This window comes from Macaca mulatta, chromosome 6, assembly GCF_049350105.2.
Source record: "Macaca mulatta isolate MMU2019108-1 chromosome 6, T2T-MMU8v2.0, whole genome shotgun sequence".
Classification (NCBI taxonomy): domain Eukaryota; kingdom Metazoa; phylum Chordata; class Mammalia; order Primates; family Cercopithecidae; genus Macaca; species Macaca mulatta.
In genome coordinates this window covers 168,087,042-168,102,557 of record NC_133411.1, presented here as the reverse complement: position 1 = coordinate 168,102,557, position 15,516 = coordinate 168,087,042, and the positions used below count along the sequence as shown (strand labels likewise).

At 41.4% G+C, this 15,516-nt stretch overlaps 1 protein-coding gene and 1 long non-coding RNA gene across 9 annotated transcripts in view; one reads left to right on the top strand and one right to left on the bottom strand.

The window, feature by feature from the left end:
- Positions 1-15,516, top strand: part of RNF145 (ring finger protein 145) — a 347,885-nt gene that overhangs the window by 287,981 nt on the left and 44,388 nt on the right. For 2 of the 8 annotated variants that reach the window (XM_077937402.1, XM_077937405.1), the window contains exons 1-4: positions 8,435-8,780; positions 9,557-9,670; positions 13,220-13,341; positions 14,374-14,593. In XM_077937402.1, the coding sequence (XP_077793528.1) occupies positions 14,410-14,593 (184 nt within the window). In that variant the 5' untranslated portion in view covers positions 8,435-8,780; positions 9,557-9,670; positions 13,220-13,341; positions 14,374-14,409. The other 6 variants (XM_015141338.3, XM_077937404.1, XM_077937403.1 and 3 more) reach the window with 5 other exon arrangements.
- On the bottom strand, positions 4,495-9,626 carry LOC144329593 (uncharacterized). The gene is made up of 2 exons (XR_013394986.1): positions 9,333-9,626; positions 4,495-8,183 (listed from the first exon to the last, which is right to left on the bottom strand). It is a non-coding gene; the product is annotated as an uncharacterized LOC144329593 (long non-coding RNA).

The following is a 15,516-nucleotide window of genomic DNA, read 5'->3' as shown; positions in this document are numbered from 1 at the left end:
CCCGGCCACGGCCAGCTACTTTTTGTATTTTCAGCAGAGACAAGGTTTCACCTGGTGGTCAAGCTGGTCTTGAACTCCTGACCTCAGGTGATCCACCCACCTTGGCCTCCCAAAGTGCTGGGATTATAGGCGTGAGTCACTGCACCCGGTCAGCTGACTCCTGTGTATTTTTCAACACTCAGAATGTCTCTCCCCACCACCTCAAGAACTCACAAATGGGCTAATCCCACCCACTTCACACTATTTGCATTTTCATGGTAACATTGTTTCACCTCTATCACAACTAACCCACACCACTTTGCATATTTGTGATAACTAACCCACACCACTTTGTATATCTGTGATAACCAACCCACATCATTTATATGTCTGCCCCAGCTCCAAGACATTGGAAGGTCTTGGGGTCAGAAACTCTTGAGATTTACTGTTGTATCCTGAAAGCCTAACATACAATAAAATGCAAATTTCCGGCCTGTGTGGTGGTTCACACCTGTAATCCCAGCACTTTGGGAGGCCGAGTTGGGCGGATCACTTGAGGTCGGGAGTTTGAGACCAGCATGGATAACATGGTGAAACCCTATCTCTACCAAAAATACAAAAATTAGCTGTGCATGGTAGTGGGCAACTGTAATCCCAGCTACTCAGGAGGCTGAGGCAGGAGAATCCCTTGAACCTGGGGAGGTGGAAGTTATGGTGAGCCAAGATTGTGCCACTGCGCTCCAGTCTGGGTGAAAGAGGGAGACTTCTCTTCAAAAAAAAAAAAAAGTAAAAGTAAATTACCAATAGCAGTAGCATTAAAAAAAACCCCAAGTATGGTGGAATTAATGCAATAAGAGATATGTAAGACTTGTATGTGGAAACTAAAAACTTCAGCAGGATCTTGGGAAACTCAACAAGCTGATTCCAAAATTGATATGGAAATGCAAAGAGCCAAGAACCTCCCGAAAACAAAACAAAACAAAGAAAACTAAGTAGGAAGATGTGCTTTACCACATATCAACTTCTTAGAGTAACTGGAACAGTTTGGTGTCAGCACAAGGATAAACAAAGAAACCAGTGGGATAGAATAGAAAGTTCAGAAACAGATCTATTCAGATATGCACACTCACTTTATGACAGAGATGGTGCTGTAGAGCACAGAAAAAACAGGTTTAAAACAAGCATTACACATAAAAAATATTAAATTTAAACTAAAAATTAATCTTCCTCAAAAGACATCATTTTGAGACTAAAAAGGGAAGCCATATAACAGAACATTTTGCTTGACACATAATTGACAGAACACTTGCATTCATAATATGAAAATAATTACAAAAGAAAACAACAAGCAAAGGACAACCCAAGGGAAAACTGGGTAAAAGACTTGAGCAATTCATCAAAAAGGAAATCTTAAAAGGCCCCCAAATACGAAAAAGTACTTAACCTTATTGGCAATTAGGAAAATGCAAGTTAAAAACCCCATTAGAAAGGTTAAAATTAAAAGGTCTGACACCACCAATCATAGGCTGGGATACAGGGCAACAGGAACCAGATTGCTGTTAGGCAAGTAAAGTGCTGCAATCACCTTGGAAAACAGTTTGGAGTTACCTAAGAAAGTTGAAGATAGGTAGCCCTGTGGCCCAGCAATTCAAGAGAAATGTGTACATGTGGTCACCAGGAAGGCAAGTGCAAAAATGTTGATAGCAGCATGATTCACCATACCTGTAGTTCCAAACTGAAACTTTAACGTTCATAAATTCAATGTTCGTAAGTACCAGGATGATTACATCATGTTCTATTCATATGACAGAATTCTATACTGCAATGAAAATGAAATAACTGTAGCCTCACGAGAACATAATTGAATCTCACAATGTTAAGCAGAAAAGAATGTTAGTCACAAAAGAATATCTAGGCTGGGCATGGTGGCTCATGCCTGTAATCCCAGCACTTTGGGAGGTCAAGGTGGATGGGTCATTTGAGGTCAGGAGTCCAAGGCCAGCCTGGCCAACATGGTGAAACCCCGTCTCTACTAAAAACACAAAAATTAGCTGGGCATGGTGGTGCATGCCTGTAATCCTAGCTACTCAGGAAGCTGAAGCAGAAGAATCATGTGAACCTAGTAGGCAGAGGTTGCAGTGAACCGAGATTGTGCCTAGGCAACAGAGAGAGGCTCTGCCTCAAAAAAAAAAAAAAAAAGAAAAGGAAAAAAATCAAGAACAGGCAGAACTAGACTACAGTTTTTAGGAATTCATAGTTAGGTGGTCAAAGAAAGAAAAGAAAGTGACTAAAGTCAGGAAAATGATTACCTTTGGGGCTAGTGAGACACCTGTGAATGAAGGGGCATGTGAGGATCTTCTGGGGTGTGGACAAGCTTATATTTCTGGACAGTGGTTAAATGGTTGTATTCATAAGAGTATGTGGAGCTGTACAATTGTGTTTTTATGTACTTAACATTATTATTATTAGTTACCTCCTTATATTCATAGCAGCATATTATACCCAGGGATGGGTGACAAGCAAATTATAAGGATTGAATGCCTTGTGACCCTTAACTGTAAATAATAGAAAACACAACCCAAATTGGCTTAGGCCAAAAAAGGTAACCTATTGGGTAATATCAATTAAAGAGTGAGGGGGTGGGCATGCCGGCTTCAGATAAGGCTTAGAGCTCATACAATGTGACCAGGTGTTGGGTTCTTTTTATGTCTCAGGTTCTCTTTCTTGTGTTGGCTAAATCTTCCATTGGTTCTTTCCTTTTGTATCCCAGATAACTGCCAGTAAATCCCTGGGATTACAGGTTTCCTTTTTTAGGTCCAGCAGGAAAGAAAAACTTTGTTCTTCCCATAGTTCAATCAAAACCTCTTGTATTTAGTCTTACCCCTGATTGGCCCAATGTGGCTCACGGGTCCTTCCCTGGACTAAGCACTAAGGGAGAAAGGATAAACTGGTGGATCCCATTCCTGGTCAGTGGCCAACAGACCATCTGTTTATTCAAGGTTCAAGTTGGTATTTGAAAGAAGAACAGGAGAAGAAGAATAGTGAGGAGGTAGCTAACAAATGTCTATGACAATCAATGTCCATTTTATTTAATTGAATATCATCACACATAAACAACAACACACAATTTTGCACTACTCCCTACCTCAGGCTTAATCAGAACCAAGGCAAAGAAAGTAGCTGAGTAGAACAGAGGTACCAGTTGAGCTAAAATCTGAGAACAACAGCAAAAATGCAATTTTTTTTCTGCCAATGTTAGTGATTCTAAACAATCACAGGTGCTCAGATTGATGAAAAGCAAAGCTGGCTTGTCAGATTGGATCTTCTTTAGAGATATTTTGAGGTGAACTGAGAAAATCTGTGTATTGACTGGGCAGTAGAGGATTTAGAGAACTATACTCCATTTTCTTAGGTACGGTAATGGTAATTGGTAAAAGTTTTAGAAGCAGCAGGTTGGAGTATTTAGGAGTGAATTGTGTTGATGTCTGTGGCTCTCTAAAATAGCTTAGCAAAAGACACACACACATAGGTAAACAAAACATGCAAAAATTACCAATTGTTGAATCTAGATTGTATGCATATGGGTGATCATTAAAATATTCTTTTAATTCTTTATGTTTGAAACTCTTAAAATGTTGGGGAAATAAAAAATGTTTTCAGAAAAATCTGAAAATTCCAAACAAACAAAAAAGCTGACTTATTTCTATGCTTTCTCTTCTTATAGTCTCAGGTATTAGTTCCGTACCAGGGAGAAAGAAATAAATTTATTTTGGTGTTAAAACAATATAAGTTCTATTGCTGTTTTCAATTATCCACGAAAAGTGTTTATTCAGCACCAGCTATGAGTATGAATCACTTAGTGTTAATATAAAGTTACAATTTAATCTTTATCACCCTATTAGAGAATAATAAAAGTTGACAACCAAATACTACAGACAGAAGGAAGGGAACTAGGCCAGGTGCTGTGGTTCATGCCTGTAATCCCAGCACTTTGGGAGGCTGAGGTGGGTGGATCACTTGAGCCCAGACCAGCCTGGGCAACATGGCAATACCTTGTCTCAACACGAAAATTAGCTGGTGCGGTGGCGTATGCCTGTAGTCTTAGCTGCTCAGGAGGCTGAGGTGGGAGGACTGCTTGACCCTGTCTCGGAAAAAAAAAAAAGGAGGGGAAACTCTTGAGGACTTTGTACCTCATAGTACAGAAGGTAAGATTAAACACCATAGGTTTTGATTGAGCCACATTGGGCCAATCAGGGGTAAGACTAAACACCAGAGGTTTTGATTGAACCATGAGAAGAGCAAAGTTTCTCTTTCCTGCTAGACCTAAAAAAGGAAACCTGTAATCCCAGGGATTTACTGGCAGCTATCTGGGATACAAAAAGAAAGAACCAATGGAAGATTTAGCCAACACAAGAAAGAGAATGTGAGACATAAAAAGAATCCAGGACCTGGTCACAGTGTAAGAGCTGTAAGCCTTATCTGAATATTGCATACATAATATTGAGGTACAAAGAATTTTAGCACACATCATTTCATTTATTTTTCACAACAACCCTGCGAAGTAGATACTATCACCATCCCTATTTTACAGACAATAAATGGAGGTGTTCTTAAGTTACATACACTTGGCACAGGGTCCCATAGTTAACAGATAGGAGGCATCTGAATGGAAGAGTAAATCTCTCCTCATATACTGCTGGTGGGAACGTAAAACGATGCAGCTGCTTTGGAAGACTATTTGGCAGTTCCTCAAAAAGCGAAACCATAGAGTTACCATGTGACCCAGCAATTCTACCAGGACAAATGAAAACGTGTCCACACAACAACTTGTACATGAATGTTCGTAACAGCATTACTCATAAACGTCAAAAAGTGGAAATAACTCAAGTGTCCATCAACTCATGAATGAATAAACAAAACATGATATATCTATCTATACAATGGAATTTTATCTGGCAAGAAAAGAAAATTAAGTACCAATACATGCTACACATGCATGGACCTAAAAGATTATGTTAAGTAAAATAAACCAGACACAAAATACTACATATTGTATAATCCCCTTTATATGACATGTCCAGAACATGCAAATCTGACAGAAAGATTAGTGATTGCAGAACGATTAATGATTGCTTAGGGCTGGGACAAGAAGGTAAGTAACTTTTAATGGATATGGGTTTTCTTTTCCCCAGCGGGAGGTTATGATGAAATGTTCTGAAATTGATTGTGGTGATGGTTATACAACTCTGCAAATATACTAAAAACCACTGAGTTGTACACTTTTAAACAGGTGGATTATATGTCAAATAAGCTGTGTGTATATATATATACACACACACATATATACATGAAAAATAGAGTGAACCTCCCTTTACTGCATAATGTTGCCTAACAAAACTATAGTTTTCCTTGTAGAGTTGGCTCTCAAAATCAAACCAGGAGGGTAGCCAGGTTGAATGGCTTCTATATATTATCTAGACTCTTCTAATTAGGAAGTTGATTATTGAATTAGATATCTTTGAATATCTGGTTGTTTGAATTGGATAAAGAAAACCTCAAAGTGCCCAGAAAACATTAGGAACAAAAAAGTGTGTGAATAAATGAAGACATGAAAATTCTCCCTCATACTCCCAGTGTTGGCTATCCATGGTTCTTTGGATTTTGGCCCCATCATGTGAAATCTGTTATATGATATTCTCTAGATTTAGAAGGCAGTGCATAATAAACTGGCCATCAGTTGTCTGCGGATTTGCAACAGAAGACAATTTCTATGTGACTATTAGCAATAGTTGGCTGTATCAGGAATTCAGGAGCGAGCCTTTTGGAATGGCTAGAACTGGAACATATATGCACTCTTTCAAACTTTGTGCTGACTTCCTCCTCAATGTTGGATGCATTTAGACAGGAAGGAAGATAACCTTTCGATTCCTGAATAGTCTGCCATTGGGCAGTTATAAACACACCACTTCTTTCCTTCTAGCACCCTGGGCAAGTTCCTTTTATGACCAAGCTGTGGTATTTAGACATTTTCTTCCAGGTGCTTAATGACAAATTTAGCTCCTGGCTTTTCCTGATTCGGGTGGGTTTGGGTGCCTCTAGAAAGTACTTCCTCTACACTTGATTGAGCTCTTTTATTTGAGCTGCCCTCTCTTCACCCGGCCCACCCCCACGTCTTTTTTCTTTTGCGTTTCTTTTTAGTTCTGTTTGATTACCTGCTTCTGGCAATGTGGAGCTTTCCCATAACTGGATTAGCAGCACTATAATAGCAGTAACCCTTTCATTACCAGAGTAATTTTCTTTACTTGTTTTGAACTTCAGCATTTACAGGCAGCTGCTATTAAGTTAAAAGGTAAAAAGACATGTGACTTCTTCCTGCTTTTACAAGTCCAGAATACTCATAGTGAGGGTTACAGGGCTTTGAAGCCATTTCCCCCACTTTAAAAAAAGGAAAGGTAAGAGCTGAAGTAGGCCTCTCCTCCATTTAAAACACAAATCCAGTTAGAGACCAGCCTGATCAACATGGAGAAACCCCATCTCTAGTAAAAACACAAAATTAGCCCGGTGTGGTGGCACATGGCTGTAATCCCAGCTACTCGGGAGGCTGAGGCAGGAGAACTGCTTGAACCCAGGAGGCGGAGGTTGTGGTGAGCCAAGATCACACCACTGCACTCCAGCCTGGGCAACAAGAGTGAAACTCCCATCTCAAAAACAAACAAACAAACAAAAAACCACGCAAATCCAGCAACCATACTTCTTGTAAGAATCACATTTTCAGGATTCTGCCATTTATACAAGAATAACAAATCAAGTTAGAATTTAGTGTTATGTTCATTTTGACTTCTTTGTAATCTGTTTCTGGCCTTAGGTTTTCTTGACTCAGTCAGATGCAAAGTTTTTAAAACAGGGAGGGGATCAAGGGATAAGGTCTTGCTATCTTGGTCCATTTCCTATTCCAGTCGTTATTCATGTGGCCTCTGTACTTTTTTTACTTACTAGGCTAGATAAAGAGACTCACGAAGTGCCTCCCTGGTATGTAACAGGCTTAATGACTATGGTGAAGTAGTCTGAGGCACCTGGATGAAAGGTGGTTATAGTGAGTTATGTACACAATTCCCACACATTTTAAACACTTGAATTCCTATAGAGCTTTCAAACTAATGGAAGGCAAGTTACTCTGAGATTGGTTGACTGATACCTCCAGGGGTTGCATTTTCTAAATACAGAGCTGGCTTTCACAATTTTAGCAAGATACAAGAGTGTTCAGAATTGGGGGTTTACCATTCAAAGAACAGAGGCCAGAGACTTGAATTTTCAAGGAGGGTCCTCAACACAGACATCGAGATTACAGTACATTAATTTCTCTTGCACATGAAGAAGTTGAGGCTTCACAATTTCAGCATGACCCTGTATAGTTGCAACATCTTACCCATCACTGGGTGTGTATCTTCCACTGGCTCTTTCAACATCTAAGGCCAGGCTAGGTTCTCATAGCAACTGGCTCCCCAGGAACTAACGAAAAGAGAAAGCGAAAAACAGTGGAGGGGTTCTGGTGGTGGTGGAAGACAGGGGAGATAGAAGTGGGGGTTGCAGAAGGTCGTGGTGAGGCAGTGGCAGACAAACGGGGAATGAGAAGTCTTGTCAAGCCCAGGGGTATGATAAGTTTTGTCAAGCCCAGAAGACTGTCGTTGTGTAAACACACAATATGCTTCAGGCTATGTATTGTGGGGAACAGTTCCTGCCCTAAAAGGTGGTGACATTTAAATTAGGGTAGGATTGTGCATCTGTGATAGAGACTGGCACAGAGACAGAAAAAGTGGAATTCCTCTACTTTGGGGAGGGGAAAATATACATTAACCTGTTTTGAATCTTAGGCCAAGACCGGGTTTCATACTGCAATAAAATTCTTTGTATCAAACCATGGGATCAAAATTGTTACAGATACTCAGGGAACAGTTCCAATACATTCATTCATCCACTCACTGACTCCGCAGGGGTCTGAGTGCCTGCACTCGGTGCTGAGCACCGCTGAGCCATACCAGACGCCAAGGAGGTTGACAGTCTAGTCAGTCCAGTCAGTGACGGGGTTAAAACGAATTTTCGCATCGTTGCTACAGCGAAGGCACCGGGACAGGATCAGGCCTTCAAATTCTCCCACGTGGTCCCTGCAGGTGAGTGTGGGTGTGAGCGCGTGCGGCCCGTGGTGTCTGGGAGTGAGAGAGCACGTGTGTCAGAATGGCGCGTGTCACAGTGCGCGTACAGGTGTCGCCGCGGGACGCCTCTCCATAGCCGCCGGAGCCGGGCTGTACCAATTTGGCGAGGCTTATGTCTCCCGCCCACGCACCGGAGGCGGTGCGGAAAGCACTCCGCGGGCGCGATTGTGAGTGAGCGCGGGCGCGCGCGGGAGGGGCGGGGGAGGGGCGCGCCGCGCTGGCGGGGCCGCGCGCAGGCGCAGAGTGCGGAAGCCGGGCCGCGGCCGCCGCAGAGCGCCGGGGGCGGGAGGAGCGAACGCAGGAGGCCATGGCCGCCGCCGCCGCCGGCTGCTGAGGGGCTCGGCCCGCGAGCGCCTAGTGCAGCGGACGATGGTGACCGTACGGGCCGGGCCGCTGCCGCTGCCGCTGCCTCCGCCTCCCCAGAAGCAGCATCCGAGGCCCGGCGCAGAAGAGCCGCCGCTGTGAGCCGAGCCGTCCCGGCCCCCGCCGCCGCCGCCCGAGGAGAACGGGAGGGCGGGCGAGAGAGCCGGGGAGTTGCGGAGCCCGCCCGCCGGCAGCACCGCTCCCCAGGGAGGGAGTCCGCAGCCTGAGGTGACCACGCCGCCCGCCCGGCCCCTTCCCATCCCCGCGCCCCCCGGCCGCTTCCCACGGCCTCCCTCCCCTCCCCCATCGCGTCGCAGGCTCCTTCCTCTTCTCCCTGTTCGCTCCTTTCTTTTTATCTCGCTTCACTTCCCTCTTCTCCCTAGCCTCGGAGGAGTCCACATCCCCTCTTCACCTGTAGCACCCTTCCCTCCCCTCCTCCAGCCTCTTCCGCCGTCCTCGCCTTCCTCCGACCCTGGTCTCCCCTCCCGGGCCCCGCGCGAAGCCCCCTCTGCTCCAGCTCCTGGGCCTCGGCCGCCGCCTCCCCGCCCTCCCATCCCTTCCTCTTTCCAGGGCTGGAGAGGTCCCTTACATTCCTGAGATGCCCTTCCTCGGGGCTCTCCCCCTTTGCTTCCCCAGCATCCCATTTCTAGGCCTTTTTCAAGAGCCTTCCAGAGCGGCCCCTTTCCAGCTCCCTTTCTCGTTTCCATTTCCAATTTTGCCTCTTTTGCCTCTTTGTTCACTTTGCTTCCAGCCTCCCCTCCCTCTTTCTCTTCGTCTTACCCTTCTTTGATCTACGCAGCCCCAAACTCAAGCTCCCCGCTTTCAGGTGGTGCGAGGTTGTCTGGGGGTGCGGAAGGGCCTGCCAATCCATTCTTCGAGGGGGAACCCATTGCTCTGCATCCCGTCCATCAGTCCCTTTTTATAGTAAGAGGGCTGCTCATCCCTTCTTTTTTGTCCCCGTGGTTTCCTCTCTCGCTGCCATCCCTTCTGTCCTCTCCCTCCAGTTCTGCTTTCCCTACCCGAGGACCCTCAGACCCGTTAACCCCCCTTCTGGAATGAGTTCGCTTTCTGTTCGGGGATGCTGAACTTCGCCCGCGTTTTTCTTCGCGAGCCTTTTGGTACGTGGCGTGGCGCGACACAGTCAGCACCGTTGGCGAGATAGGAGGGGAGCTCCCGAGCCTCTTTCCTGGCAGAGTTTTTGCTGAACGTAATCTCTTAGCCCCGCGGCGGCGGCCCGCTTGCTGCTGCTGCCGCTGCGCTGCCTGCTTGCCGCGAGCTGGGTTGGGGTTACTGTAGTTCAAACGCATCTGAGATCAGCAGGCGTGGTGGGAGGAGGTGCGGGGAGAGAGGAAGGGGCCTGTGCAGTGAGCAGGCATCAAAGATTAATGGATGGCTTTGCGTCGCAGTCTGCAGTAAACAGGAAACTAGTCTGAAAGGGAAGGAGAGGGCTGTGTGTCTTTTTATTTTTTAAAATACGAAGTGTGCAGTTTTACTGAATCTTGAATCATGCCCAAAAGAATGAGCTGTCGGTGCTGCAGTCGTGACCCAGGCTGAGCGCCCAATGGCAGAGGTAGCAGTTTTATTTCCTCTCTCTGTTCCTTAAGTTGAAAGATGGCCTTTGTATTCAGAATGGACTCCGTGTCTTTGCGGTTTTGGAGATGATTAGAAACCACAGAATTGCTAGTAGTTTATGTGGAGATCAGGTACATACAAAGTTAGCTAGCAACGAGTGGGAGTGGGGAGGACCAGCTATATTTAAAACATGTGCCATTGCTTATGTAAGAAATGCGTTCTGTTTCCTGATATCTCAGTTCTGGGCTTTTACTTAGAATTTTAGGCTCTAGCTCTGTGCTCTCAACGTTTTCAATGAGGCCTACCATCCTAACAGATGGACAGCCCGAAAATTTGCTTTTCTTAAGATCAGTTTTAGTTGATGGTAGAATTTTTTTTAACTGGTTGGGAGAAAGAAAGGAGATAATGGTGGATGATGATTTTTGTTTTTCTGTTTTGGGGGAAGGTGTAGAAGTATTGTACTGAATAGTTTTAAGTTGGGTCACGTGTCATTCTTGTTTTTTCTTTGTCTTTTTAAAAAAAGAGTTTCGGAGGTGTGAGGTTTTTTTTTGTTTGTTTTTTGTTTTTTTTTTTTTGAAGAACTGTGTCAAATAAGAGAAATGAAAAACTCATTTTTCATTTCTCTTATTTGACACAGTTCTTCAGAGATTAGCTGTGACTTTAAAAACCTACATTTTTCTTATTCAGGACGATTTGTATGTTGTCTTCGTATTCAAAACTAAAATCCCATATTTTCAGGAAAGTGTGGAGTGAAGCCTCCTGTGTTTTTTAACCCCAAAATTTGAATGGTAAATCGCACAACATTATACTTCTACAAGACATTACTGTTTTCATAAGTACCGATTGCTGCTTCGAAGCCTGAGAAAGTCATTTAATGAACTCGTTGAGGTTCCCTTTTTGGTTAGCATTTGTTGAACCTCTCTTGTGGTTTTTGGAAAGAAAGGCTTTTTTTTTTTTTTTGGTTTTGGCGGTTTTACTGTGTAAAACATCTTTAAGTTTGAGTCACATTTAGTTTATGTTACCTGCGGAGACATCATGTTGAAGTATTACTTTCCTTTCAAAGTTCAAGGAGGAAATTTTAAAATCTTGCATGGAAGATAAAACAGTATAGGAAGTTTATATATTTGGCTTTGGGTGTGTTAAACCTTTCGGTTTTTTCTGTTTTTAGCTCTCCTGCTTATTTTCTAGGATTATTTGGTATTATTTTGTTTTTAAGAGAATATTGAGCTCCCCTGTACTTTAGAATGTGCTGATTAGTCCTGTCTGACAGTAAATCTGGAACAAGATAAATTGGATAACATTATAAAGGTATTCTCCAGATCAGGAGAGAAGGCTCCATTTTACTTCGTGTTTGTATGATACAGTGATATGAGTAATTGCAAGTACTTGCAAAGAAGACGAATATTTTACAGTTTTGTTTTGATGTTGGTTTAGTGTGTGGTGCTAAAGTGTGTAAAGTACCTATTTGTGATGGTAACTATCATGCACTCTTTTACAAAGTTTCAAAGTGATAAGGTTTTGGAGTTTTTTTCTTTGATTTTCCATGTATTAAATTTGTTTCTTCAGTGCCCTTATACATGACCAGCTTGCCACTGACTTGCTAAAATAACATTCACGTATAGAAATAAACGAAACATTTAGTAAGCAATAGATTCATTGTTAAATGGACATACTTAATTCCATCCAAAGTCCTTGTTAAAAACATTTCAGTCTCGAGTTGACTATGTAGTAGAGTTGGGGATCTTGGATATTATTCTTTATTGACAGCTTTCAGAACCCAGTATTTTCTCTTTATGGAAATAGAAATATGTCCTGTTTTCTGTTTCTTACTATATTTGTTAGGCAGGAGTGGTGGGTGGAAATAAAGAGGGAACATGTACCATTCTGCTAATGGACTTTTGTAATAGAGATGATCCTCTGTACGGATTAGAGAGGTTTTTTTCCCAGCAGACCTTGATTTCTAAAGCAGGATTAGTTATTTGTTTAGTTTAAATTTTCTTCTTACCTGTTTAGGAGCCACAATAAATGGTGAAAATGGGCACATTTTAAAATAGCAAAGCATTGAATAAAGAGAAAGGTTCCAAATCAAATGAAATAAATATGGGCTACGAGTGTTAAATCAGTAATAGCTCCTCCCCCCTTGTTACTTATAAAAACAGAGGTAATGATGTATATTGGATTCCAGAATATAGAAAAATAGTTACTTTTCGATTGCAGTATAAAGACTGTCAGTAATACTGTCATCTCAGTACGTGGTGATTTTCACATGGTGGGTGATGGTTTGTGAGAAAATCTATTCATGTTACTTTGAAATAAATTCCCAAGAGGGTGTTGGGTTATCAGTTTGCTCACTAAAGTAAGTATTTCCAATGTGATTCCTGAAGTTATCTAGATGGCTTATACACATTAAAATGCATTAAACTCTTTACCAACAATTTCTGTGAATATTTTGGTGTATTTTTTCCTGGGATTAAAAAATAATAATTATATCATGGGCTTTGAGAAATTTAGATTCCTCAGTGATGTGGTTTGCAATAAATGTTAAAGATTAGAGATTTTATTTTTCAGTGCATTTTTCCCCCTTAGGACATTATATTTAGTTTTGATTTTCACAATAATATTTTTTCTTACGTAGGAAAATTATGAAAATGATCTTGTTCATGTGAAATAATCAGAATTGCAGTACTTATCTATAAAAATGTTAAGTCTATATTATTGGTAGCTATATATATAAAATATTTGGGTTATGGGAATGGTTGACATGATTATTGAAAAGCTTTTATTAATAGTGTGCCAAGTGAGGTTGCCTTTAGCTTTTTAACTATCTGAACTAGGAAGTTATGAAAATTGGAGGGTAAGATGGAAATACTGACAAATATTTAACCATAGCATAGCAATCTGTCACTATAATTTCCTGCAGAAATAAATGTTTTCATTTGTCCTGTCATGTCTGAAATTACTGCCAAAGCTGGAAATGTGTTTAGCTTTCTCAGCAAAATTCTTAAAAGGATATTGTCAGAGCCAACAATCCAGAATTATCTTTACTCTTTAAATTATTCTTTACCTACTTTTGTTTGCCCTTTTTTTTTTTTGAGACGGAGTCTAGCTCAGTCGCCTAGGCTGGAGTGCAGTATCATGATCTCTGCTCACTGCAACCTCCGCATCCCGGGTTCAAGCAACTGTTCTACCCCAGCCTCCTGAGTAGCTGGGACTACAGGTGTGCGCCACCATCCCTGGCTAATTTTTGTATTTTTAGTAGAGACAGGGTTTCACCATATTGACCAGGCTGATCTCGAACTCCTGACCTCGTGATCCGCCTGCTTCAGCTTCCCAAAGTGCTGGGATTACAGGCGTGAGCCACTGTGCCCCGCCTTGTCTGCCCTATTTTGTATTTTTTTGGATTAATTTGAAGCTCTACCATAATAAGCAGTATGGCATTGAATTGTCCCTTTAAATAGTAAATTGTCCTGATAACTGCCTTTCATTTCCTCCTTTTTTTTCCCCCCTCTCACTACTTATCAAGGTGTATGCAGAGACAGGGGCTGCAGACTCAATGCCTGGCTTCTTCCATGTGCTGTGCCTGGTTATCTATATATCAAGGGAAGATTTTGATGAACACTTTAAAGGCAGATTATGGGATTTTTAGACCATATTTAACTTTAAAGATTCAAGGAAATGATACTGTAAATAATGTTTCCTCTACCTGTATCTACATCATGAGTTCTCTGGATTGTAAATTTATCCCTTCAATTTTGATTGCAGGTGAATAAGGAAAAGCATAGAGTACAAGATGCTGCAAACTAAACGTGCAGTCATCAAGTTTTTATTGAGTTTCTTAGGCTTTTTCATAGCGTAAATATTCAAAATTCACCCTTTTACGAGCTACATAAATCGGAGTTTTACTGGAGTGAGTGAATTTTTCAAGTTAATTGTATACAAGTTACAGTAGTCTTACAGAGTGTTTTGTTCCTAGACTTGGAGTTAGTGGCCTTTTAAAATATTAGTTTTGAGGCCAGTACATTTAATCAGAATTATAAGATTGGGCAGAACTGAATGGGTCAATGTGAAAACACAATACAGAGGTTATTTCATGACTATCTAAAAATAGTAGATGTGGCTGAGAAGTAGTATTATGCATTCTCACATAGTTTTGTACAGTATGTGACAACCTATTAGATTCATAAAAGGATATCTAACAGCTATTTGTGTTGACTTTTTATTTTTATATGTTGTGTCTTCTGAATTTTAGGTCTTCTCCAAGAAAAAAAAAAGAAAAAAAGAAAACATGGCTGCAAAGGAGAAACTGGAGGCAGTGTTAAATGTGGCCCTGAGGGTGCCAAGCATCATGCTGTTGGATGTCCTGTACAGATGGGATGTCAGCTCCTTTTTCCAGCAGATCCAAAGAAGTAGCCTTAGTAATAACCCTCTTTTCCAGTATAAGTATTTGGCTCTTAATATGCATTATGTAGGTGAGTGTCTACATCACGTTTTCTGATCTTATAGTGAGCAGTCTGATTTATGTCTTAATATATTTTTGGATTTGGGTAAAATGAAGTTCATTTTCATTAAGATGATAGTGATACAGTTATTGATGAGTGCTTATGAATCTTGTTGATAGTTTTGTCTTACCATTGCACATGAATTATTAAGGCTACAAGAAAGTAGGCAGTATTGGATTTATTTTACTGGATAAAACTGGAAGACAGAAGAAAACATTTTAGATTTTAATATGATGAAATATAAACAATAAGAAATACTTTTAGAGACATTTGGACCCTTCTAGTTTGTCCTTGTTTTGGAGTTTGGTAGCAATTCAGTGTTCAGTTAAATGAAATGTGGGAAATGATACTATAATATTTTGTTCCATAAAAAAATCCTTCTGGAACTGTAATTTTTTTTTTTTTTGCTTGAATCCCGTTTCAAGAAAAATGGAACTATCATTGATACCCTGTGGGGTTAATGGTAAAAATAATTATGAGAGATTAAAGAAATTAAAGTCAAGAAATACAAGCATGAAACAGATAAAATTTATGTAGAATAAAAGTCATGATCCTTCCTTTTTAAGTTAAGTTTTGGTTTATCTGTAATGTGTATAGCAATGTATTTTATTAATGTTGTGATTGCAGAGTTCCAGACATAGTTTGAATGGTACTATAGTGGTTTTGCTAATATTTTATTATTAGAGTTGCCCATCACAACGTATATCTTTTATAAAGTCATGAAGAGTTGTCTTGTCTCTCTGAGATTTATTATTTATTTATTTATTTATTTTTGAGATGGAGTCTCGCTGTGTCGCCTAGGCTGGAGTGCAGTGATGCGATTTCGGCTCACTGCAAGCTCCAGCTCCCGGGTTCACGCCATTCTCCTGCCTCAGCCTCCCAAGTAGCTGGGA